Source organism: Scyliorhinus torazame, chromosome 2 (genome assembly GCF_047496885.1).
Source record: "Scyliorhinus torazame isolate Kashiwa2021f chromosome 2, sScyTor2.1, whole genome shotgun sequence".
Lineage (NCBI taxonomy): Eukaryota > Metazoa > Chordata > Chondrichthyes > Carcharhiniformes > Scyliorhinidae > Scyliorhinus > Scyliorhinus torazame.
This window is the reverse complement of record NC_092708.1, coordinates 28,838,020-28,861,143: the sequence shown is the minus strand read 5'-3', so window position 1 is coordinate 28,861,143 and position 23,124 is coordinate 28,838,020. Positions and strand designations below refer to the sequence as shown.

At 53.1% G+C, this 23,124-nt stretch overlaps 1 protein-coding gene across 2 annotated transcripts in view; it reads left to right on the top strand.

The window, feature by feature from the left end:
- slc15a2 (solute carrier family 15 member 2) overlaps positions 1 to 23,124 on the top strand; it is a 133,511-nt gene that overhangs the window by 44,405 nt on the left and 65,982 nt on the right. For both annotated transcript variants that reach the window (XM_072469987.1, XM_072469994.1), the window contains 4 exons: positions 5,015 to 5,092; positions 5,997 to 6,079; positions 15,075 to 15,161; positions 15,272 to 15,361. In XM_072469987.1, the coding sequence (XP_072326088.1) occupies positions 5,015 to 5,092; positions 5,997 to 6,079; positions 15,075 to 15,161; positions 15,272 to 15,361 (338 nt within the window). The remainder of the gene's footprint in view (positions 1 to 5,014; positions 5,093 to 5,996; positions 6,080 to 15,074; positions 15,162 to 15,271; positions 15,362 to 23,124) is intronic.

Here is a 23,124-nt window from a genome sequence, read left to right as displayed (position 1 = left end):
GCCAGGTCTGTGCGGTGTGCAAGCCGCACTTCTACCGGCCGGACCGTGCGCGCCTGGTAAACGCTTCCCGCCCCTTTGAACGCCTCAGCGTTGATTTTAAAGGGCCCCTCCCCTCCACCGACCATAACATGTACATTCTCAGTGTGGTCGATGAGTACTCCAGATTCCCCTTCACCATCCCATGCCCCGATATGACTTCTGCCACCGTCATCAAGGCCCTCAGCACCATCTTCGCTCTGTTCGGTTTCCCCGCCTACATCCACAGTGACGGGGATCCTCATTCATGAGCGATGAGCTGTGTCAGTTCCTGCTCAGCAGGGTATCGCCTCCAGCAGGACGACCAGCTAAAACCCCCGGGGAAACGGGCAAGTAGAACGGGAGAATGGGACGGTTTGGAGAGCCGTCCAGCTGGCCCTACGGTCCAAGAACCTCCCAGCCTCTCACTGGCAGGAGGTCCTCCTTGACGCTCTACACTCCATCCAGTCACTATTGTGCACCGCCACTAATAACACACCCCATGAACATGTTTTTACCTTCCCCGGGAAGTCCACATCCGGGGTGTCGCTCCCGACTTGGCTCGCTGCTCCAGGACCGGTCCTTCTCCGTAGGCACGTCCGACTCCACAAGGCGGACCCCTTGGTGGACAGGGTTCACCTGCTCCACGCCAACCCTCAATATGCCTACGTTGAGTTCCCCGACGGCCGCCAAGATACTGTCTCACTCAGGGACCTGACACCGTCAGGTTCCACCCCAACACACACCCCCACCAATGCACCCTCCCACCGCGCCGCCAATATTGACCCCACCAGACCACCCCCCCACACTTTTCCGCACACGAGGACGAAGAGGCACGCTCCCGGAGTTCCCCGATGACTGGCCAGCATCAGCACCGCCACCACCGCCATCGGTGCCACCTCCACCACCGCCAGCACCGACTTCGCCGCCACCGTTACACCGCTCCCAACGAAGCACCAAAGCACCGGACCGGCTGAACCTTTGACGGACTCCGGACGTACAACATGGACTTTTCTTTCCCTACCACTGTACATAATTGCACTAATTGTATATAGTTTCACGTCACCCCCACCGGACTCCTTTTTAACAGGGGGTGAATGTAGTGAACCACTGTAATGGGAGATGTAAGGTAGGACCTGCACTACAGGTTCGCCAGTAGCTCCTGCCGGCTGGCTCCGCCCACGGAAAATTGTATAAATATGCATGACCTCCAGTGTCCTGCCATTTCACCGGCTGCAGCAGGAGGCCATGCATCTGACTGTAATAAAGCCACAGTTGTACCCAACTTTAGTCTTTGTGCAATTAATTGTGCATCAAGGTTATCTTTTTAAGACAAGACTCGCTCCTTAACCACAGCCACTTTCACCATATGCTTCATTTCCTATTGAATTAGATTGGCTAACACTGGGAGGTCACCACGGGGGCGATGATTGTTTGCAGTTCGCCAGGACATCAGACAAGTCGCTACTTCTGTGGCCTGGCTGTGCCCCTCGGCTAGATTTTCAACTTTGAGGCGGGAAGTGGGAGCCGGGATATTTACCTGCTCAGCCCACCCACCTCGGGGGCAACGAAGGGGTTATTGCCTCAGCGAGACAGCGCGAACAAGAGTCGGGCCTTCTGCCCCTACCGTGGTCATACACCTGTCCAATCAGTGCACGATCACGAGTCATTTGGTCCAATTTCCTGCCTCTCCGCCATGGCTATGTCCATGCTGGGGTGTCCCTCAAATGAAAGAATGTATACACTGTGTCCACTGGTATGACTGATGCACTCTGGGTGCCACAGAGACTGAGGTACGTCATCAACACTGGGGACCACATTTGATTCAATTTATTAAGTTTCCTTTAACATGTTTTGATCCTGAAGTAAATTGTTTGCTAAAAATGAGGGCACTTGTCAATACATTTTTGACTATTATCACCCTAACTGGTGTCACGAAAGAGTGAACCAAGTAGCTATTTTCTACCAGTAAGTGTTGCACGGTCTTAATATCATGGAGAACATCGTGGTTGATGCCAATGCTGGCCTCGCCCAGTGTCATAGAATCATAGATTGAGTCATAGATGTTTACAGCATGGAAACAGGTCCTTCGGCCCAGCTTGTCCAGGCCGCCCAGTTTCTATCACTAAGCGAGTCCCACTTGCCCGCATTTGGCCCATATCCCTCCATACCCACCCTGCCCATGTAACTGTCTAACTGTTTTTTAAAGGAAAAAATTGTACCCGCCTCGGCCACTGCCTCTGGCAGCTCGTTCCAGATGCTCACCACTTACTGTGTGAAGAAATTTCCCCTCTGGTCTCTTTTGTATCTCTCCCCTCTCACCTTATACCTATGCCCTCTAGTTCTAGACTCCTCTACCTTTGGGAAAAGATGTTGACTATCTAACTTATCTATGCGATTCATTATTTTATAGACCTCTATAAGATCACCTCTAAGCCTCCTATGCTCCAGAGAAAAAAGCCCCAGTCTATCCAACCTCTCCTTGTAACCCAAACCATCAAGTCCCGGTAGCATCCTAGTAAATCTTTTCTGCATTCTTTCTAGTTTAACAATATCCTTTCTATAATAGGGTGACCAGAACAATACACAGTATTCCAAGTGTGGCCTTACTAATGTCTTGTACAACTTCAGCAAGACGTCCCAACTCCTGTAATTCAATATTCTGACCAATAAAACCTAGCATGCCGAATGCCTTCTTCACCATCCTGTCCACGTTTGACTCCACCTTCAAGGAGCTATGAACCTGTACCCCTAGATCTCTTTGTTCTGTAACTCTCCCCAACTCCCGACCATTAACTGAATAGGTCCTGCCCTGACGATCTACCAAAATGCATTACCTCACATTTATCCAAATTAAACTCCATCTGCCATTCATTGGCCCACTGGCCCAATTGGTCAAGATGAGGGGCGAAATTCTCCCGAAGCGGCGCGATGTCCGCCGACTGGCGCCCAAAACGGCGCCAATCAGATGGGCATCGCGCCGCGCCAAAGGTGCGGAATGCTCCGCATCTTTGGGGGCCGAGCCCCAACATTCAGGGACTAGGCCGACGCCGGAGGAATTTCCACCCCGCCAGCTGGCGGAAACGGCCTTTGTTGCCCCGCCAGCTGGCGCGGAAATGACATCTCCGGGCGGCGCATGCGCAGGAGCGTCAGCGGCCGCTGTCAGTTTCCCGCGCATGCGCAGTGGAGGGAGTCTCTTCCGCCTCTGCCATGGTGGAGACCGTGGCGGAGGCGGAAGGGCAAAAGTGCCTCCACGGCACAGGCCCGCCCGCGGATCGGTGGGCCCCGATCGCGGGCCAGGCCACCGTGGGGGCACCCCCCGGGGCCAGATCGCCCCGCGCCCCCCCCAGGACTCTGGAGCCCGCCCACGCCGCCTTGTCCCGCCGTTCAAAAGGTGGTTTAATCCACGCCGGCGGGACAGGCAATTTATCGGCGGGACTTCGGCCCACCCGGGCTGGAGAATCCAGCGTGTGGGCCCGCCAACCGGTGCATCCCGATTCCCGCCCCCGCCGAATATCCGGTGCCGGAGACTTCGGCAACCGGCGGGGGCAGGATTCACGCCAGCCCCCGGCGATTCTCCGACCCCCCGCCGGGTCGGAGAATGACGCCCCCTGTTGCAAACTTACATAAACTTCTTCACGATCCACTGTGCCACCGATCTTGGTGTCATCTGCAAACTTACTAACCATGCCTCCTACATTCTCATCCAAATCATTGATATACATCACAAATAACAGTGGAGCCAGTACTGATCCCTGAGGCACACCGCTGGTCACAGGCCTCCAGTTTGAAAAACAACCCTCCACAACCACCCTCTGTCTTCGACCGCCAAGCCAATTTTGTATCCAAGTGTCAAGGAGACTAAACGCGAGAGTGGGCGGTCGCATCATGGATTCCATTCAGTCCTCAAGTGTGACCCTGAGCTCCCTGACATTTTAATTCTCCATCCTGCTCCCACTCTCACCACTCTGTCCTCACCCTGTTCCAATGAAGCTCAATGTAAAGTCAAGGAACAGTACCTCACCTTTCCACTAGGCAGTCTTCATTCAGTCTTCCCGACTTAACATTGAATTCAACAATCTATGATCGAAGCCTGTGCTTCCTTAGTTTGCCCCAGGTTGGCAGCTGTTGTATTTTCCCATTGATTCCTGCTCCGGACATATCGTTTGGTTCTCTACTTGTCCCATTACTCTCCATTTGCCAAGTACCATCATTTCTTCTGTCATTTAATCACTCCTGTCTTCCATCACTTTATGGGGTGGGGACCCTCCAGCAATAGCAACTTTAGTTTTATTTAAATTTTCTTCAATCTACCTACTGTAAGGCACCAGGGCCCCTGCCTGTGTCAGCAATGGCCACCGCCCTTGGTGAGGCTGAGAGGGCCGGCCTACTGATTTAGGGCTGGCAACCCGCAGGGGCAGGAGACTGTCCTGAAGCGGATGGCAACCCCGGTGGCAGCTGCTCCGTTAACCGCCACCCGTAAAATCAGGAGGTAAAGTCCCACCGACTGCCCATCCGTGTCGCTGACCGGCACTCCCGGCTGATGTCAGGACAGCGATGGTTTTGGCCAAGTCTTGCCTTTTAGCCCAGTTTGGCGCTCCACAGACGCCGAGCGTTTTCCAGCGTTTTCTGACTTTATTTCAGATTTCCGGAATCCACGGTATTTTGTTGTGTTGTTTGAAGTTTGACTGGCTGAGTCCAGAGGACAACCGTAACCCACCCACCTAAACAGCAACCCCGCCGTGCCGACAGCCATCCCTGCTGAGAAAAATCCTGCTCCGAACGCTGTATTCAAATTCATATTTATTTTCAGCTGTGTAAATTCTCTTCAGATTTCCGGCTGTTAAGTAAAGATTTCCCAGAGATGCAACAGTGCCCTTTGTTCTCTGTTTGAGGGCCTGATTCACGGCCTGCTGGTCGGGTAGTAACTGTGTTCAGACTCTGTAAGGGTAATGCAGTGTATCCATCCTCAATGACCAAGCCTTGTGGTGTTTTCCAGCTGACGTTCAATGTTTCGGTGGAGACTGTTACGCTCTAGCCTTTGGCGTTCCTGCTGGGCTCATGGTGGTCGCATTGGGTAAGCTGCAGTTTCACCCTCCGGCTGTATTCACCCTGCTCGTTACTGCTGGGACTAACCTTTTAATTGTTGTACACAATGTGGAGCAGTTCAGGGCACAGGGTAAACGCAGAGTCAAGTCTCCCTGTCCTGCACAGAAAACATGTCTTCACCCCAACCTCAGAAGTGGACTGGCGTGACAATCCCAGCTTCTGCACCCAATCTTACATGACCCACAAACGTGCCAATTTAGGATAATTTTGTGCAGATGCAGAACTATTTCTGTTCATTCTCGGGTGTGGGTATGGCTGGCAAGGTCCCATTTATCGCCCATTCCTTCAGTTTCCCTTGGGAAGGTGAGAGTCCACCGAGTGCATCTGGCTGCAGTCCCTGTTGACCTAATTGCCCCTTGAGCGACACCATTGCAGAGGGCTTTAAGACTTACCTGTGGACCCGGAGTCACATGTAGGCCACACCAGCTAAGGACGGCAGGTTTCCTTCCCTAAAGGACATGCGCGAACCAGGTGGCTCGACAATGGTCATCGTTACCGAGTCTAGCTTTTCAGTTCAAATTTCACCAGCTGCCGTGGTGGGAGTTGAACCCATATCCCAGGAGCATTAGTCTGGGCCTCTGGATTACTAGTACAGCGATATTCCCACGACACCACCATCTCCTCCCCAGTTCCAAATCAGGGTGTCGTGAGACTTTGAGGGGAACTTGGAAGTGGTGGTGTTCCCAATTTTCCCTTTGTCCTCCCCGGTGGTGGTAACCGGGGGTTTGGGACATTGTCAGCGTTAGTTACCCGACATTCCCATTAGGAAGAGATAGAATGGTGAATAGGGAATTCAGTGATAAGGAACAAGGAAAGAAAGTGCTGTGGAAATGTGAACATTAATTTGATTTTTTTTTTTTCCTTTGATTTAGTTGTGTTCATATCAGGAAGCGGTCTCTACAAAAAACTTCCACCCCAGGGAAATATATTGGTCGAAGTCTGTAAATGTGTTGAGGTGAGTGCCGTGGGAATGATTTAGCAATCATCATTCCTCATGAGTTAATGGACCTTCGCAAATATTGCTACATTTTTAGAAGCTATTTATTTTGCTTGTGGCAAGTTTGGACCGGATTTTTCAGCTGTTCCCACCAGCGGGATCGTCACGGCCCGCCAAAGGTTCCCCAGCGGCGACGTGGGCGAGCCAAGCAAAACGCCATAGCCATCGTCGGGATTGGAAAATCCTGCCGACGGCCAATGGCGATTTGCATGCTCCGCCAGAAAACACACAGTGGGGGGAGGGGAAAGGGGGGGGGGGGGGAGGGGCTGGAAAATCCCACCTTCTGTTAAATTGTGAGCCATTAATATTGGCGTGCCTACTCTTAGTATCATACAACATGGATGGAGGCCATTTGACCCATCGGGTCTGAACTAACCCTTTCAAAGAGTAATCCAGTTATTCCCGCCCTCCGGCTCTTCCCACACCCCCTTTCCGTTTGGTTGCCACATGAGATTAATTAATCCTCGGCCTCCTCTTCTCCTCAAGTCCCTCAGTGAGTTTCCAATGGCAGATTTCTTCACCAAAATTGAGCTTCAGTTGCCACGGTGATGGGTGGTGCCAACGCCCTGTGTACTGACTGTATTCCGCATGGTGCAGGTGTGTAGACTCTATTCCAGGATGCGAGCAGCATGCCAGGCAACAGGGTCAGACTGGTGCCAATGTACAGAGATCCATCCCCAATTCAGTTACACCTGAAATAAACAGTTCTCAACCTGTCTGCGTATCATGGCCTGGATTCTCTGCCCCGCCACGTCACTTTTCAGCCTCGGCCCGCCGGCGGGATTCTCCGTTACCCCGGCCGGTCAATGGGGTTTCCCATTGTGGGACAGCCCCACGCCGTCGGGAAACCCCCAGGCGCCGGCGTAACGGAGAATCCCGCCCCATGTCTCCGTAGTGTTCTAACACTGCCAGAGAGGAGAATGGATTACCCATTGTTACCGATTTTACCTGCAAGGATTGACATGATTGCTGGAGAGACAAATATCCCGAGGGACCATACCCAATTACAAACCCAGCCTTGATGACAGAATCACAGAATATTTACAGCACAGAAGGAGGCCATTCGGCCTATCAAATCCGCATTGGCTCTCTGAAAGAGCATTCTACCTCATCCCGATCCCCCACCTTATCCCCCTGATCCTGCACACTCTTTCTTTTCCGAAAGCAATCCAATTCCCATTTGAATACCTTGATCAGACCTGCCTCCACTTCCCTCTCAGGAAGTTCGTTCCAGACTCCGTTTATATAGCACCTTTTTTAACCTCAGAGCATCCCAAATTGCCTTAAAGTCAGTGAGGTACTTTTGAGGCCTAGTCGCTGTTGCAGGAAAGAGGGTGACCATTTGGAGCAAAGCAAGCTCCAACAGGCATGAATTTAAAACTGGCCAGACTGTTATTTTTCTCTGCTGATGAGAGACAGATATTGGCCGGGACCCCCAACGTGAACTCCCCGACATTTATTTTTCAAAACAATCCCGTGGGTCTTTTCCATTCACCTAAGAGCAAAGGCAGGTCCTCAGCAGAAAGCTGGAACCTCCAACTGTACCATAAAGGGTTAACAGAATGGGTATGCTAATCTCTGAGGTACATCACTCTGTCGCACTGACATGAGGCAGTCACGTGCTGCCACCCTAGTCAGCAGACGGGCAACTCTCAGAGATGTGTGGCATGCAAATTGTACAGTAAAGGCTGTTGGCATATCATTAACTCATTAACGTGCCCGGCCCACCATCTTACGGGGTCCCCCCCGCGATGCTGCGCCTCCACCAGGAAGAATTACCGACAGCGGGGTTCACTTGTATTTCAAATCGGAAACAAGCGCCGTGGCTGCTGAGGGAGAGAGCGCGGGTACGAAAAGTGTGCCGCAGTTGTGCCGCTGTCCAGGGGGCTACTGACAGGGCCAGGGGGGGAAGCAGTAGGGGGCGACCAGGAGGTGGGCTGTGGGATCGGGCTGGACGGGCACGGAGCACCATTTCCGCAGCCTGAAAGGCAGCCATGTGGCTACGCACAACGATGACTGCCCACTGAGAACTTGGCGCCGCAGGTCACATGGGTGCCACCCCAGCCCACCCCCCTTCTGGCCCCAGCCGACCCATCAGTGGGATGGGCGTGGCCCAGTGCAACCAGCGGTGCCGTCTTCTTGGCTGGGATGGGGCAGCACGGTAGCACACGGGCAGCATGGTAGCACAGTGGTTGGCACAGTTGCTTCACAGCTCCAGGGTCCCAGGTTCGATTCCGGCTTGGGTCACTGTCTGTGCGGAGTCTGCACGTCCTCCCCGTGTCTGCGTGGGTTTCCTCCAGATGCTCCGGTTTCCTCCCACAGTCTATAATGTGCAGGTTAGGTGGATTGGCCATGCTAAATTGCCCTTGGTGTCCATAAAGGTTAGGTAGGGTTACAGGGATGGTGTGAGCCTAAGTGGGGTGCTCCTTCCAAGGGCTGATGCAGACGAGATCGGCCAAATGACCTCCTTCTGCACTGTAAATTCTATGATTCTATGGGTGGGGAGTGGAGTGCCTCTATGCTCCTGCTTGTCAGGCTCTCCAGTGCTGATCCCTACCCTGGCGAATCGCATGCCAGTGTTCGTTGGAATTGCACAAGTTCCACGTGACGCGAAACCTGCCCGTGTCTGCTCTGTTACCCACCATGCCCAGAGTGTAAGTAGCGTAACCAAACTAGTTATGCGTACAGTTCATCCTTGTTGGAGTTCACACCTAGAACATTCCAACACACCAACAACACAGCACTCTGTCATTACTGACCCAGAACCATTCTTCTAGTTTTTTAACCTCAATTCCTCAAACCAGCCTTGAACCCATAACGTTGACAGTCAGAAGCAAGTGAGCCACAGACGGGGTCGGAGCTGCCTGCAATTTTGTCCCAAGATGCTGCTTTAGAAGGCGAAAGAATTGAAGTGACTATTTTTGAGTGGATACAAGAAGCATTTCGATGAAGCTGGCGGTGATGGATGGAGAGAGGGGACCATGGGCATCGCAGGCTGGGCATTTAAGAATCAGCCACATTGTGTCGAAAGATTGAAGGATGAATGCGATTGAGATGATTTAGGGAAGGAATACAGCATTACGTCATTCCTAAGAATTCTAATCTTCATGGCTATGTTGTGGGTGAGGCAGCTGCGTCTGTAAAAGCCACACGGAGTCAGGGTTTGCTCGTTTTGTTTCCTGTCGCAGTTTCAGATCCTGATTCTTCCTCACGTGCAGACCCCCAAATTCTGGGACGCTGCCCGGAAAACATTGAAACATGTTCTTCAGCATTTTTCTTTCAAGACCATTTTCTGGACAACTTCCTCTTTCTTTCCCCTCCTGCCCTACCCCAACCGCCCCCTTCCCCCTCCTGCTTGATTTGATTTATAGCCACATGTACCAAAGCCCAGTGAAAAGCATTTTTCTGCGGCCGAGGGAACGTACACAGTACGCACAGAGCAGACAAAAGAATAATCGACAGAGAACATTGACAAATGGTACATCACCACCCACCCCCAGGGGAGGCGAAAGGCAATTTAAACTGTGTTTACCTCGATGGGAACCTGTAGCGCACAAAGACTCCGTGAGACGAATAGAGTGAAGTCGATGAGGCTTTATTAAGCGTGTCTGTTCCCCCGCAGCTCGATAGTAGAATGGCCTGCGGGGGAGGACTCCGGCTTCTTATACTCCGCCTTCAGGGCGGAGCTAGAGGTCAACGGCCAACCAGGACCCGGGATCTGTCAGCCAATGACATTAGGGCTTCCAGTCCCACATGACCCCTAATACATACTACCACATTCACCCCTTGTCAAAAATGAACCCGGCGGGGTGATGCTTCACATGGTGGTAAGGCGTTTACAGGGCTGGTCCTGGGAGGAAAACATTCATATGGCAATACAGTATGTACAATTTTGTCCTGTTTCAACTATTTACAGAAGGTATCGGGAGAAAAGCAAAATGTTCTTGTGAAAAGTCCATATATTGACTTAGATCGACGCCACGAGTCGGTCGGGCGGTCTGGTCGTCCGTGTCGATCGCCTTGGCCCCGGTGGTGGTGGTGGTGCTTGTACCGGTGTTGTCGTCTCCGGGAGCCTTACGGTTTCAGCTTGGGCTTTATTCTTGGTCGGGCCTGAGGGGAGGGGAACCGATCCTCCTGGGAAGGGGGGCGGTCGCGGGGTGCGGCGGTGGCAGGAAGGGGGGGGTTGGGTGAATGGTGTCGGGGGGGTGTGTGTGTTGCTGGCGGGCGCCAGATCCCGCAGGGAGACCGTGTCCTGTCGGCCGTCGGGGTACTCCACGTAAGCGTACTGCGGGTTCGCGTGGAGGAGGTGAACCCTTTCGACCAACAGGTCCGCCTTGTGTGCCCGCACATGCTTTCGGAGCAAGATGGGTCCTGGGGCCGCCAGCCAGGTCGGCAGCGACGTTCCAGAGGAGGACCTCCTAGGGAAGACAAGGAGACGCTCATGAGGCGTTTGATTAGTGCTCGTACATAATAGCGACCGGATGGAGTGGAGAGCGTCCTGGAGGACCTCCTGCCACCGTGAAACTGGGAGGTCCCTGGACCGTAGGGCCAGTAGGACGGTCTTCCAGACCATGCCGTTCTCCCTCTCTACTTGCCCGTTCCCCCGGGGGTTGTAGCTGGTCGTCCTGCTTGAGGCTATGCCCTTGCTGAGCAGGAACTGGCGCAGCTCGTCACTCATGAAAGAGGACCCCTTGTCGCTGTGGACGTATGCGGGGCAACCGAACAGTGTGAAGATGGTGTTCAGGGCTTTAATGACTGTGGCCGCGGTCATGTCAGAGCAGGGAATGGCGAATGGGAAGCGGGAGTATTCGTCCACCACATTAAGGAAATATGCGTTGCGGTCGGTGGAGGGGAGGGGCCCTTTGAAATCCAGACTAAGGCGTTCAAAGGGGCGGGAAGCCTTAATCAGGTGCGCACCATCCGGCCTGAAAAAATGCGGTTTGCATTCCGCGCAGATGTGGCAGTCCCTTGTGACTGTACGGACCTCCTCTAAAGAGTATGGGAGGTTGCGGGACTTGATAAAGTGGTAAAACCGAGTGACGCCCGGGTGGCAGAGGTCCTCGTGGAGGGTTTGGAGGCGGTTAATTTGTGCGTTGGCACATGTGCTGCGGGATAGGGCATCGGACGGCTCGTTCAGCTTTCCGGGACGATACAAGATCTCGTAGTTGAAGGTGGAGAGCTCGATCCTCCACCTTAGGATCTTGTCGTTTGATTTTGCCCCACTGTGCATTATCGAACATGAAGGCTACCAACCGTTGGTCCGTGAGGAGAGTGAATCTCCTGCCGGCCAGGTAATGCCTCCAATGTCGCACAGCTTCCACTATGGCTTGGGCTTCCTTTTCCACTGAGGAGTGGCGGATTTCTGAAGCGTGGAGGGTTCGGGAGAAAAAGGCCACGGGTCTGCCCGCTTGGTTAAGGGTGGCCGCTAGAGCTACGTCGGAGGCGTCGCTCTCGACCTGGAAGGGGAGGGACTCGTCGATGGCGCGCATCGTGGTCTTTGCGATATCCGCTTTGATGCGGCTGAAGGCCTGGCAAGCCTCTATCGACAGAGGGAAGGTCGTGGTCTGTATTAGGGGGCGGGCCTTGTCTGCGTACTGGGGGACCCACTGGGCGTAGTATGAAAAAAACCCCAGGCAGTGTTTCAGGGCTTTTGAGCAGTGCGGGAGGGGAAATTCCATGAGGGCGCGCATACGTTCAGGGTCGGGGCCTATTATCCCATTGCGCACTACGTAGCCCAGAATGGCTAGCCGGTTGGTGCTAAAAACGCACTTCTCCTCGTTGTACGTGAGGTTCAAGGCTTTGGCGATCTGGAGGAATTTTTGGAGGTTGGCGTCGTGGTCCTGCTGGTCGTGGCCGCAGATGGTTACATTGTCGAGATACGGGAACGTGGCCCGCAACCCATGTTGATCAACCATTCGGTCCATCTCCCGTTGGAAGACCGAGACCCCGTTTGTGACGCCAAATGGGACCCTTAGGAAATGGTATAATCGCCCGTCTGCCTCGAAGGCTGTGTACTTGCGGTCACTTGGGCGGATGGGGAGCTGATGGTAGGCGGACTTGAGGTCCACGGTGGAGAAGACTTTATATTGGGTAATCCGATTGACCATGTCGGATATGCGGGGGAGAGGGTACGCGTCTAGTTGTGTGTACCTGTTGATGGTCTGGCTATAGTCTATGACCATCCTTTGTTTCTCCCCTGTCTTCATTACTACCACCTGTGCTCTCCAGGGGACTATTGCTGGCCTGGATTATGCCTTCCTTTAGTAGCCGCTGGACTTCGGACCGAATGAAGGTCCGGTCCTGGGCGCTGTACCGTCTGCTCCTAGTGGCGACGGGTTTGCAATCCGGGGGTGAGGTTCGCAAACAAGGACGGGGGTTGCACCTTGAGGGTTGCGAGGCCGCAGATAGTGAGTGGGGGTATTGGGCCGCCGAATTTGAACGTAAGGCTCTGTAGATTGCACTGGAAATCTAATCCCAGTAATGTGGGGGCGCAGAGTTGGGGAAGGACGTGTAGTTTGTAGTTTTTGAACTCCCTCCCCTGCACCGTTAGGGTAACTATGCAGAAACCTTGGATCTGTACGGAGTGGGATCCTGCAGCTAGGGAAATCTTTTGTGCACTGGGATAGGTGGTCAAGGAACAGCGTCTTACCGTGTCGGGGTCGTTTATTAGCACCGTTGTCGTCGTCGTCTGGAGTGTCCGGGGCCGAGCTTGATCGAGCGTAATTGAAGCGAGACGTGGTTGTAGTAGTGGAGCATCTTCCTCGAACCCCGTGGAGCCGTCGACACTGGGGTCCGTTGTTGCCGTCCAAGATGGCGTCGGGGATGAACAAAATGGCTGCCCCCATACATCGCACATGGCTGGGGGATCACAAGATGGCGGCGGGGGTGGACAAAATGGTCACCCCCACGCGTCGTACAGGTCTGGGGTGGTCCAAGATGGCGGCGCCCTTCCTCCCCTCGTGGTGGCCGGGATCCAAAATGGCGGCGTCTGCAGGTCGCACATGGGGCGCTGGGGGGGTTGGGGAGCGTTAGGACCGCACGGGGCTCCCTCATCTCTGGGGACAGCGGTGGTCGGGACCCAAATTGGTAGCGCCGGCGGGTCATACGGGGGGGGGTGGGTTGGGGAGCGTAAGTGGCGTGCAGGGCTCCCTGTTCTCCCGGGACCGCGGTGGTCGGGACCCAGAGCGGCTGCGCCTGCGGGTCGTACATGGGGCGCTGGGGGGGTTGGGGAGCGTAAGCGGCTTGCAGGGCTCCCTGTTCTCCCAGGACAGCGGCGACCTCGCGGGACCGGCACACAACCGCGAAATGGCCCTTTTTCCCGCAGCTCTTGCAGATTGCTGCGCGGGCCGGGCAGCGCTGCCGGGGGTGTTTCGCCTGGCCGCAGAAATAGCAGCGGGCGCCCCCGGTGCGACTTGGCGTTTGGACCGCGCAAGCCTGTGGGGTGTCCGGGGGGGGGGGTGGGTTTGTCGCGACGGGTACGTACGGAGCCCAATGGGCTGCCGCGCGGTCGGGGCCGTAGGCGCGGGTATTACGCGCGGCCACGTCTAGAGAGGCTGCTAGGGCCCGTGCCTCTGAGAGTCCTAGCGACTCTTTTTCTAGAAGTCTTTGGCGGATTTAGGAGGAATTAATACCTGCCACAAAAGCATCGCGCATTAACATGTCCGTGTGTTCATTTGCGTTCACCGAAGGGCAGCTGCAGGCTCGTCCCAAAATCAGCAGCGCGGCGTAGAATTCGTCCATCGATTCTCCGGGACTTTGCCGTCTCGTCGCGAGCTGGTAGCGAGCGTAGATTTGGTTAACTGGGCGGACGTAGAGACTTTTCAGTGCTGCGAACGCCGTCTGGAAATCCTCCGCGTCTTCGATGAGGGAGAAAATCTCCGTGCTTAACCTCAAGTGCAGGACCTGTAGTTTTTGGTCTTCTGTGACCCGGCCAGTGGCCGTTCTGAGGTAGGCCTCAAAACAAGTCTGCCAGTGCTTGAAGGCTGCTTCCGCGTTCACTGCGTGGGGGCTGATCCTCAGGCATTCCGGGATGATCCTGAGCTCCATAGTCCTTTTTAGGCACGCTTAATAAATTGTAGCGCACAAAGACTCCGTGAGACGAATAGAGTGAAGTCGATGAGGCTTTATTAAGCGTGTCTGTTCCCCCGCAGCTCGATAGTACAATGGCCTGCGGGGGAGGACTCCGGCTTCTTATACTCCGCCTTCAGGGCGGAGCTAGAGGTCAACGGCCAACCAGGACCCGGGATCTGTCAGCCAATGACATTAGGGCTTCCAGTCCCACATGACCCCTAATACATACTACCACAGAACCGTAACAGCCCATTGGACAGAAGGGGCCCTAAAATCATGGCCTAGGATTATTTGTTAAGTAAGCTGGTGAAGTGGAACTGGTGTTCGAAAAGTCCTGACTCACGATGAACTATTTTTCCTGTGATGTTCATATTTTTTCCAGCACCATAGTGTGTGTACATCAGTGTGTACGTGGGGCGGCACGGTAGCACAGTGGTTAGCACTGTTGCTTCAGAGTGCCTGGGTCCCTGGTTCGATTCCCGGCTTGGGTCACTGTCTGTGCGGAGTCTGCACGTTCTCCCCGTGTCTTCGTGGGTTTCCTCCGGGTGCTCCGGTTTCCTCCCACAAGTCCCGAAAGACGTGCTTGTTAGGTGAATTGGATATTCTGAATTCTCCCTCAGTGTACCCGAACAGGCGCTGGAGTGTGGCGACTAGGGGATTTTCACAGTAACTTAATTGCAGTGTTAATGTAAGCCTACTTGGGACAGTAATAAAGATTATTAAATTATTCTTTAAGAAAAAAAGCTCTATTCAGGAAGTGACTTTCCCAGGTGCTGTGAGCAGCCAAATTTAATGGGTATTCTGTCTTAAATTCTTGGATCGTTTTCTGACTAAACGTTCACTCGGGGACCCATGTTTTAAACAGAATCGTCTTCTCTTTCAGTTTTCAATTGCCAATCGTTGGAGGCATCGTGGAAAATACTTTCCAAAGAGGGATCATTGGCTTGACTGGGCAAGGGAAAAGTATCCAGTTATGTCAAACTCTTTTGTTGAATGTTCTGAATACTTTAATGCACCTCTTTTTGAAATAATTCTATTTGCAAAAAGAAAATAATTTGTTGACTATATATTTTCTTACAGAAACAGCTGATCAAAGAAATTAAGATGGTTACTCGAGTGCTGTTCCTTTATCTTCCTCTCCCAATGTTCTGGGCATTGTTTGACCAACAGGTAAAGACCTTTCTCATTTGGGGTTCAGGCTGAGTCAGAACAAAAACAGAATATCGGCTTCACTGACTATTTGAGAGGGGTTGAAACTACAGCTCAATATCTGGGAGGAACTTGCGTCCCCCAAGCCAGAGCATAGATTTCCGAAACGTGAATTTGAGAAATCAGGATGGTGCCTGGTATGGAGGGCATTAGTTATGAGGAGAGGTTGAATAAGCTCGGTTTGTCCTCACTGGAACGACGGAGGTTGAGGGGCGACCTGATAGAGGTCGACAAAATTATGAGGGGCATAGACAGAGTGGATAGTCAGGCTTTTCCCCAGGGTAGAGGGGTCAATTACTAGGGGGCATAGGTTTAAGGTGCGAGGGGCAAGGTTTAGAGGAGATGTACGAGGCAAGTTTTTTACATAGAGGGTAGTGGGTGTGTGGAACTCGCTGCCGGTGGAAGCAGGGACGATAGGGATATTTAAGGGGCATCTTGACAAATACATGAATAGGATGGGAATAGAGGGGTACGGACCCAGGAAGTGTAGAAGATTTTAGTTTTAGACGGGCAGCATGGTCGGCACAGGCTCGGAGGGCCGAAGGGCCTGTTCGTGTGCTGTACTTTTCTTTGTTCTTTGTGAGCTCTTTTGCTTCAGTGGAAGGTGACCAAGAGGCAACTTATGAAAGTACGTAGGGTATTGGACAATACAGGCTGGATAAAGCTGGGACCTGACTTCATGGTAAACTAAGGCAATGCAACAAGCCGGTACCTTTTTTCCAAACAGGGAAGTACAAATGGAGGACAAATGTCTGGAAAATTGACCTCATAACAAACATACGAGTAGGCCGCTTAGCTCCTTGAGCCTGCTCTGCCATCCAATAAGATCATGACCGATCTCATTCCAACCCTGACTCCACATTCCCGCTGACCCCTGATAATCTTTCACCCTCTTGCTCGTCAATAGTCTATCGAGCTCTGCCTTAAAGAAACTCAACGACTCTGCTTCCGCTGCCCTTTGATGGAGGTCATTCCAACGGCTCGTGATCCTCTGAGAGGAAAAGATTCCTCCTCATTCTCTATCTTAAACGGGCGACCCCTCATTTTTAAACGGTGACACCCCTCCCCCACTCAGTTCTCCCACAAGAGGAAACATCCTTTCTACACCCACCTTGTCAGGGCACCTCAGCATCTTGTATGCTTCAATCAAGTCGTCTCTCCGAAAGTCCAACCGTTTCACACGAGTAACCATGGAATCGTAGAGATTTACAGCAGCGAGGAGGCCATTCGGCTCATCGTGCCTGTGGTAGTTGTCATGTGAGAGTACCTTTAAGAAATGGGTGTTTATTACTGCAATGATGTCAGAGAGTGGGTGGAGCTGGGCTGTCTGTCAGCTTTTTACTTTCGTTTTAGGCTGTATACTGCAGGGTGTGTTTTAATTTTGTTTTCAGAGCTGGATAGCTGTAGTCACAGGCAGAAGGTGTATTAGAGTCTATCTCTGTAATCTAAAGATTGTAAATCGATCCTGGTGATTTAAAACTAATAACAGCAGTGACTTGAACCTGATGTGCTTCTGGTAAAAGGTGTTTTAAGTCTTATGGATGTTAAAAGGAAAGCTTAAAGGATTACTTAGCGTTGTACTTTTTGGGGGTTGTATTTGAATTAATGGTTGCTAAGATGTTCACTGTATGTTTCAAAAAGTTTAACTTGAGTTCATAGAATAAACATTGTTTTGCTTAAAAAACACTTTTCCATTTCTGCTGTACCACACCTGTAGAGTGGGCCGTGTGCTCCCCATCCCACAATCTAGTAAAAGTTGTGGGTCAGGTGAACTCCATGATACACTTTGGGGTTCTCTAAACCCTGGCCCATAACATGGTTCTTTGAAAGAGCAGTCGGTTGCGATAAGTCCCACAGCCCATAGTTCTGAAAATTCTTCATCCTCAAGAACTTGTCTAACTCCCTTTTCAATTGAGTTATGGAATCAACTTCCACCACCTTTGGCGGTAAAGTCCGGATGTGGCCAACTCTTTGAGTGAGAAAACTTTCTCCTCACCCCCACTCCAAGGACTGGATTCTCCCAAAATGGGACTGGCGACAAGGGGCTTTTCGCAGTAACTTCATTGCAGTGTTAATGTCAGCCTACTTGTGACAATAAAGATTATTATTATGTCCCCCTGCTGGCGTAAAAACACTGGCGTTTCACTCTCAAGATTCCTTGGAAAAAGATCATCCAATTCACTCACCTGCAGGTGGCTAGCAGGGACCCGGAGTGATGCACACAGCTTTAGCTGCGGAAACGGGCCCCCGCACTTCCGGTTTCGAGTCCGCGCACGGATGCGGCCGAGCGCCATGGCGGACACGGACTGCGGAGGCAGATGAAGAATGTAGGCCCCCCCATCCCCGATCAGCCGCGCGCCCGGAGATCCGACCGCACCCCCCTACCCCCGACCCCAGAGTCCGATCCCGCCCCCCCCCCCCCCCCCCCCCCCCCCCACCACCACCAGGGCGGCCACAGACTGAGTTTGCAGCTGCCATGTGAGAGTCCCGACCGGCCATAGCATGTTAGGTCCACAAAGTGAATATAGTCCCCATGACAGAAATATTTGGACCCTCACTGTCTTCAGGTGATGTCCCGGAGGACTGGAGAATAGCCAATGTTGTTCCTTTGTTTAAGAAGGGTAGCGAGGATAATCCAGGGAACTACAGGCCGGTGAGCCTTACGTCAGTGGTAGGGAGATTACTGGAGAGAATTCTTCGAGACAGGATCTACTCCCATTTGGAAGCAAGTGGACGTATTAGCGAGAGGCAGCACGGTTTTGTGAAGGGAAGGTCGTGTCTCACTAACTTGATAGAGTTTTTCAAGGAGGCCACAAAGATTGATTGATGCAGGTAGGGCAGTGGATGTTGTCTACTTGGACTTCAGTAAGACCTTTGACAAGGTCCCTCATGGCAGACTGGTACAAAAGGTGAAGTCACATAGGATCAGAGGTGAGCTGGCAAGATGGATACAGAACTGGCTAGGTCATAGAAGGCAGAGAGTAGCAATGGAAGGGTGCTTTTCTGATTGGAGGGCTGTGACTAGTGGTGTTCCGCAGGGATCAGTGCTGGGACCTTTGCTGTTCGAAGTATATATAAATGATTTGGAGGAAAATGTAACTGGTCTGATTAGTAAGTTTGCAGACGACACAAAGGTTGGTGGAATTGCGGATAGCGATGAGGACTGGCAGTAAATACAGCAGGATTTAGATTGTTTGGAGACTTGGGCGGAGAGATGGCAGATGGGATTTAATCCGGACAAATGTGAGGTAATGCATTTTGGAAGGTCTAATACAGGTAGGGAATATACAGTGAATGGTAGAACCCTTAAGAGTATGGACAGTCAGAGAGATCTAGGTGTACAAGTCCACAGGTCACTGAAAGGGGCAACACAGGTGGCGAGGGTAGTCAAGAAGGCATACGGCATGCTTACCTTCATTGGCCGGGGCATTGAGTATAAAAATTGGCAAGTCATGTTGCAGCTGTATAGACTTTAGTTAGGCCACACTTGGAGTATGGTGTTCAGTTCTAGTGCCACACTACCAGAAGGATGTGGAGGCTTTCGAGAGGGTGCAGAAGAGATTTACCAGGATGTTGTCTAGTATGGAGGGCATTAGCTATGAGGAGCAGTTGAATAAACTCGGTTTGTTCTCATTGGAGCGATGGAGGTTGAGGGGCGACCTGATAGAGGTCTACAAAATTATGAGGGGCATAGACAGAGTGGATAGTCATAGACTTTTTCCCAGGTTAGAGGTGTCAATTACTAGGAGGCATAGGTTTAAGGTGCGAGGGGCAAGGTTTAGAGGAGATGTACGAGGCAAGTTTTTTACACAGAGGGTAGTGGGTGCCTGGAACTCGCTGCCGGAGGAGGTGGTGGAAGCAGGGACGATAGTGACGTTTAAGGGGCATCTTGACAATTACATTAATAGGATGGGAATAGAGGATACGGACCCCGGAAGTGTAGAAGGTTTTAGGTTAGACGGGCAGCATGGTTGGCGCAGGCTTGGAGGGCCAAAGGGCCTGTTCCTGTGCTGTACTTTTCTTTGTTATTTGTGGTGAGGGTCATGGTTGAGTACCCTGGCACCCATGAAGTACCAACCTATGGCATGTCTGCACTGCCAGGGGTGGGCCCTCTGTGTAGCCCGATTTGGGTGGGGGGGGGGGGGGGGGGGGGGGGGGAAGAGGTTCCCTTATGAGTGTGTGTGTGTGTGGGGGGGGGGGGGAGTGGGAACGTTGGGGGGGTTGTGCCTGCATTGCAGGTGGGGGCTAAGACTGTGAGATTGGTTGCCCCAATGCTGGGAGGGAGGGGAGGTCGGGTTGCCCTGTGTTTGGGGGTTGCCCCTCTGAGCACATGGATTGGGGGTGTTCCCCGTGACCGCTGGGGTTTCTGATGGCCGTGGGTGGTGGAAAGGGCCTTTAACTTTACTTTGAGATCGGGCGTCCTTTACAAAGGATGCCCTGATCTCTGAATCCCAGCTTTGCTGCTGAGTTTAGGCCGTTTACCCACCGGCTGGCTGTGTGTGCGTGTGAGTGTGAGTGTGTATGTGTGGTATTATAGGTAATACGGTACCTGATAGGCTGGAGCATCATTGGTGGAAACTGTATGCTTTCTATTGGTTAGGCTGTATGGTAGCTCCGCCCTGCTAGGCGGGGTGTAAGAGCCCGTGCTGCCCCAGCAGCCTTCATTCTGTACCTGAGCTGCTGGGGGAAACATCTATGAAAAAAAAAATGAAAATCACTTATTGTCACAAGTAGGCTTAAAATGAAATTACTGTGAAAAGCCCCTAGTTGCCACATTCCGACACCTGTTCGGGGAGGTTGTTACAGGAATCGAACCATGCTGCTGGCCTGCCTTGGTCTGCTGTCAAAGACCAGCGATCTAGCCCAGTGTGCTAAACAGCCCCTAGTCTATTAAAGCCTTCAGTTGGACTACAACCTCGCTTTAGTGGTCATTGATCGTGCATCAATTTAATAGGCTAGATTTTAAGAAGAAAGGATGGAGCTCCAAATCAAGCCGGAGTGTCTGCAACTCAGCCCCCACGCGGCGAACTCAGCGGCAATCTTCAAGCACTGGCTGGCGTGCTTTGGAGGGTATCTCGGGATGGCCGAAAATACACCCACGGGAGAGCAAAACTGCACGTCCTGCACTCCAGGGTGAGCCCGGAGATTTACACCCTCATCGAGGAAGCAGAAGACTTCGATGCAGCAATAAAGCAGCTAAAAGGACACTATATTCGCCCGGTAAACCAGGTCTACGCCCGGCACCTGCTTGCAACAAGGTGACAAACCCCTGGGGAATCGCTGGAAGAATTCTACCGTGCATTCCTGGTGTTGGGAAGAAGCTGCAGCTGCCCGCAAGTTTCGATGAGTGAACACACTGAACTCTTAGTCCGGGACGCTTTCGTGGCAGGTATGCTATCTTCACAAATTCGCCAGTGACTGTTAGAAAAAGACACTCTGGGTCTCAGGGAGGCACAAGCCCTTGCAGGCTCCCTGGGCGTGGCCTCCTGGAACGCCCGCGCTTACGTTCCTGACCGCGCGGCAGCCCCCTGGGCAGCGTGGAACCCCTCCGCGGCCGACCCCGAGACTTCCCCCATCCCCCCACAGGCCTGCGCTGCAAGGCGGTGTGGCAACCCTGGGGGGCCCCGCTGCTACTTTTGCGGGCCGGCCAAGCACCTCCGCCAGCGCTGCCCGACCTGTGCATCCACCTGCAAGGGATGCCTCAAAAAGGGCCATTTTGTGGTGGTATGTCAGGCCCGTGTGGTTGCCGCAGTCTCCGGCGGCGAATGCGGACCGCAACCACAAACTTCTCCACCATCCCCGTGCGGCCAGCGGTCGCCGCCATCTTCCTATTCCAGGGCCACGTGCGGACCCCGGGTGCCACCATCTTGTTCCGCGGACGCCACGTTGGAGGGATGGGTGGCGCCATTTTGTGCACCCCCAGCCATGTGTGACCAATGGGAGCCGCCATCTTGATGAACCCCCAGGACCCCAGCTCGGCTGACCACGCACTGCCCGAAGAGAATTCTCAAATGCTGCGATTAGCCTCGGTGACCCCGGATCAGTCCCGGCCTCGAACACTCTCAACTGCTACAACGACCGTATTCATCAACGGGCACGAGACGTCCTGCCTAATCGACTCTGGGAGCACAGAGAGCTTCATACACCCCGACACGGTAAGGCGCTGTTCTCTCCTCATCCACCCCGTTAACCAAAAAATCTCCCTGGCCTCCGGTTCCCACTCAGTGGAGATAAAGGGGTTTTGTGCAGCAAACATCACAGTCCAGGGAAGGGAGTTCAAAAATTTCCGTCTTTTCGTCCTTCCCCACCTCTGCGCTCCTGGGTTTAGACTTCCAGTGTAACCTCAAGTCTAACCTTCAAATTTGGCGGCCCTATACCCCCTCTTACTGCCTGCGGCCTCGCGACCCTTAAGGTCGACCCGCCTTCACTTTTTGCGAACCTCACCCCAGATTGCAAACCCGTCGCCATCAGGAGCAGACGGTACAGTGCCCAGGACCGGATCTTTATTATGTCGGAGGTCCAAAGGCTACTGAGGGAAGGGGTCTTTGAAGCCAGTAACAGCCCCTGGAGAGCTCAAGTAGTGGTGGTAAAGACCGGGGAGAAGAATAGGATGGTCATCGACTACAGTCAGACCATCAACAGATTTACGCAGCTGGACGCGTACCCTCTCCCCCGCATATCTGACCTGGTAAACAGGATCGCGCATTAGAAGGTCTTCTCCACGGTGGATCTCAGGTCCGCCTACCACCAGCTCCCCATCCGCACTAGTGACCGCAAATACATTGCCTTCGAGGCAGATGGGCGGCTCTACCACTTCTTAAGGGTTCCCTTCGGTGTCACCAATGGGGTCTCGGTCTTCCAGCGTGAGATGGACCGAATGGTTGACCGGTCCGGTTTTCGGGCAACATTCCCCTATCTCGATAACGTCACCATCTGCGGCCACGACCAGCAGGACCACGACACCAACCTCCGAAAATTCCTCCAGACCGCAAAAATCCTTAACCTTACATACAACAAGGATAAATGCGTGTTTAGCACCAACCGCCTAGCCATCCTCGGCTACGTAGTGCGAAATGGAGTTATAGGCCCCGACCCTGAACGCATGCGCCCCCTTATGGAGTTCCCCCTCCCTCACTGCTCCAAGGCCCTGAAGCGTTGCCTAGGGTTTTTCAGCTACTACGCCCAGTGGGTCCCCAACTATGCGGACAAGGCCCGTCCCCTGATCTAATCCACAGCTTTTCCCCTGTCGTTAGAGGCCCGCCAGGCCTTCAGTCGCATCAAAGCAGACATTGCAAAGGCCACGATGCACGCCATCGACGAGTCCCTCCCCTTCCAGGTCGAGAGCGATGCGTCCGACGTAGCTCTGGTGGCCACCCTCAACCAAGCGGGCAGACCCGTGGCCTTCTTCTCACGTACCCTCCATACTCCCGAAATCAGTCGAAAAGCAGGCTCAGGCCATAGTAGAAGCTGTGCGACACTGGAGGCATTACCTGGCCGGCAGAAGATTCACTCTCCTCACGGATCAACGGTCGGTTGCCTTCATGTTCGATAATGCACAGCGGGGCAAGATAAAAAACAACAAGGTCTTGCGGTGGAGGATAGAACTCTGCACCGAAAACTACGAGATCTTGTGTCGTCCCGGGAAGCTAAATGAGCCTCCTGACGCCCTGTCCCGCGGCACATGTGCCACCGCACAAGTGGACCGCCTCCGAGCCCTCCACGAG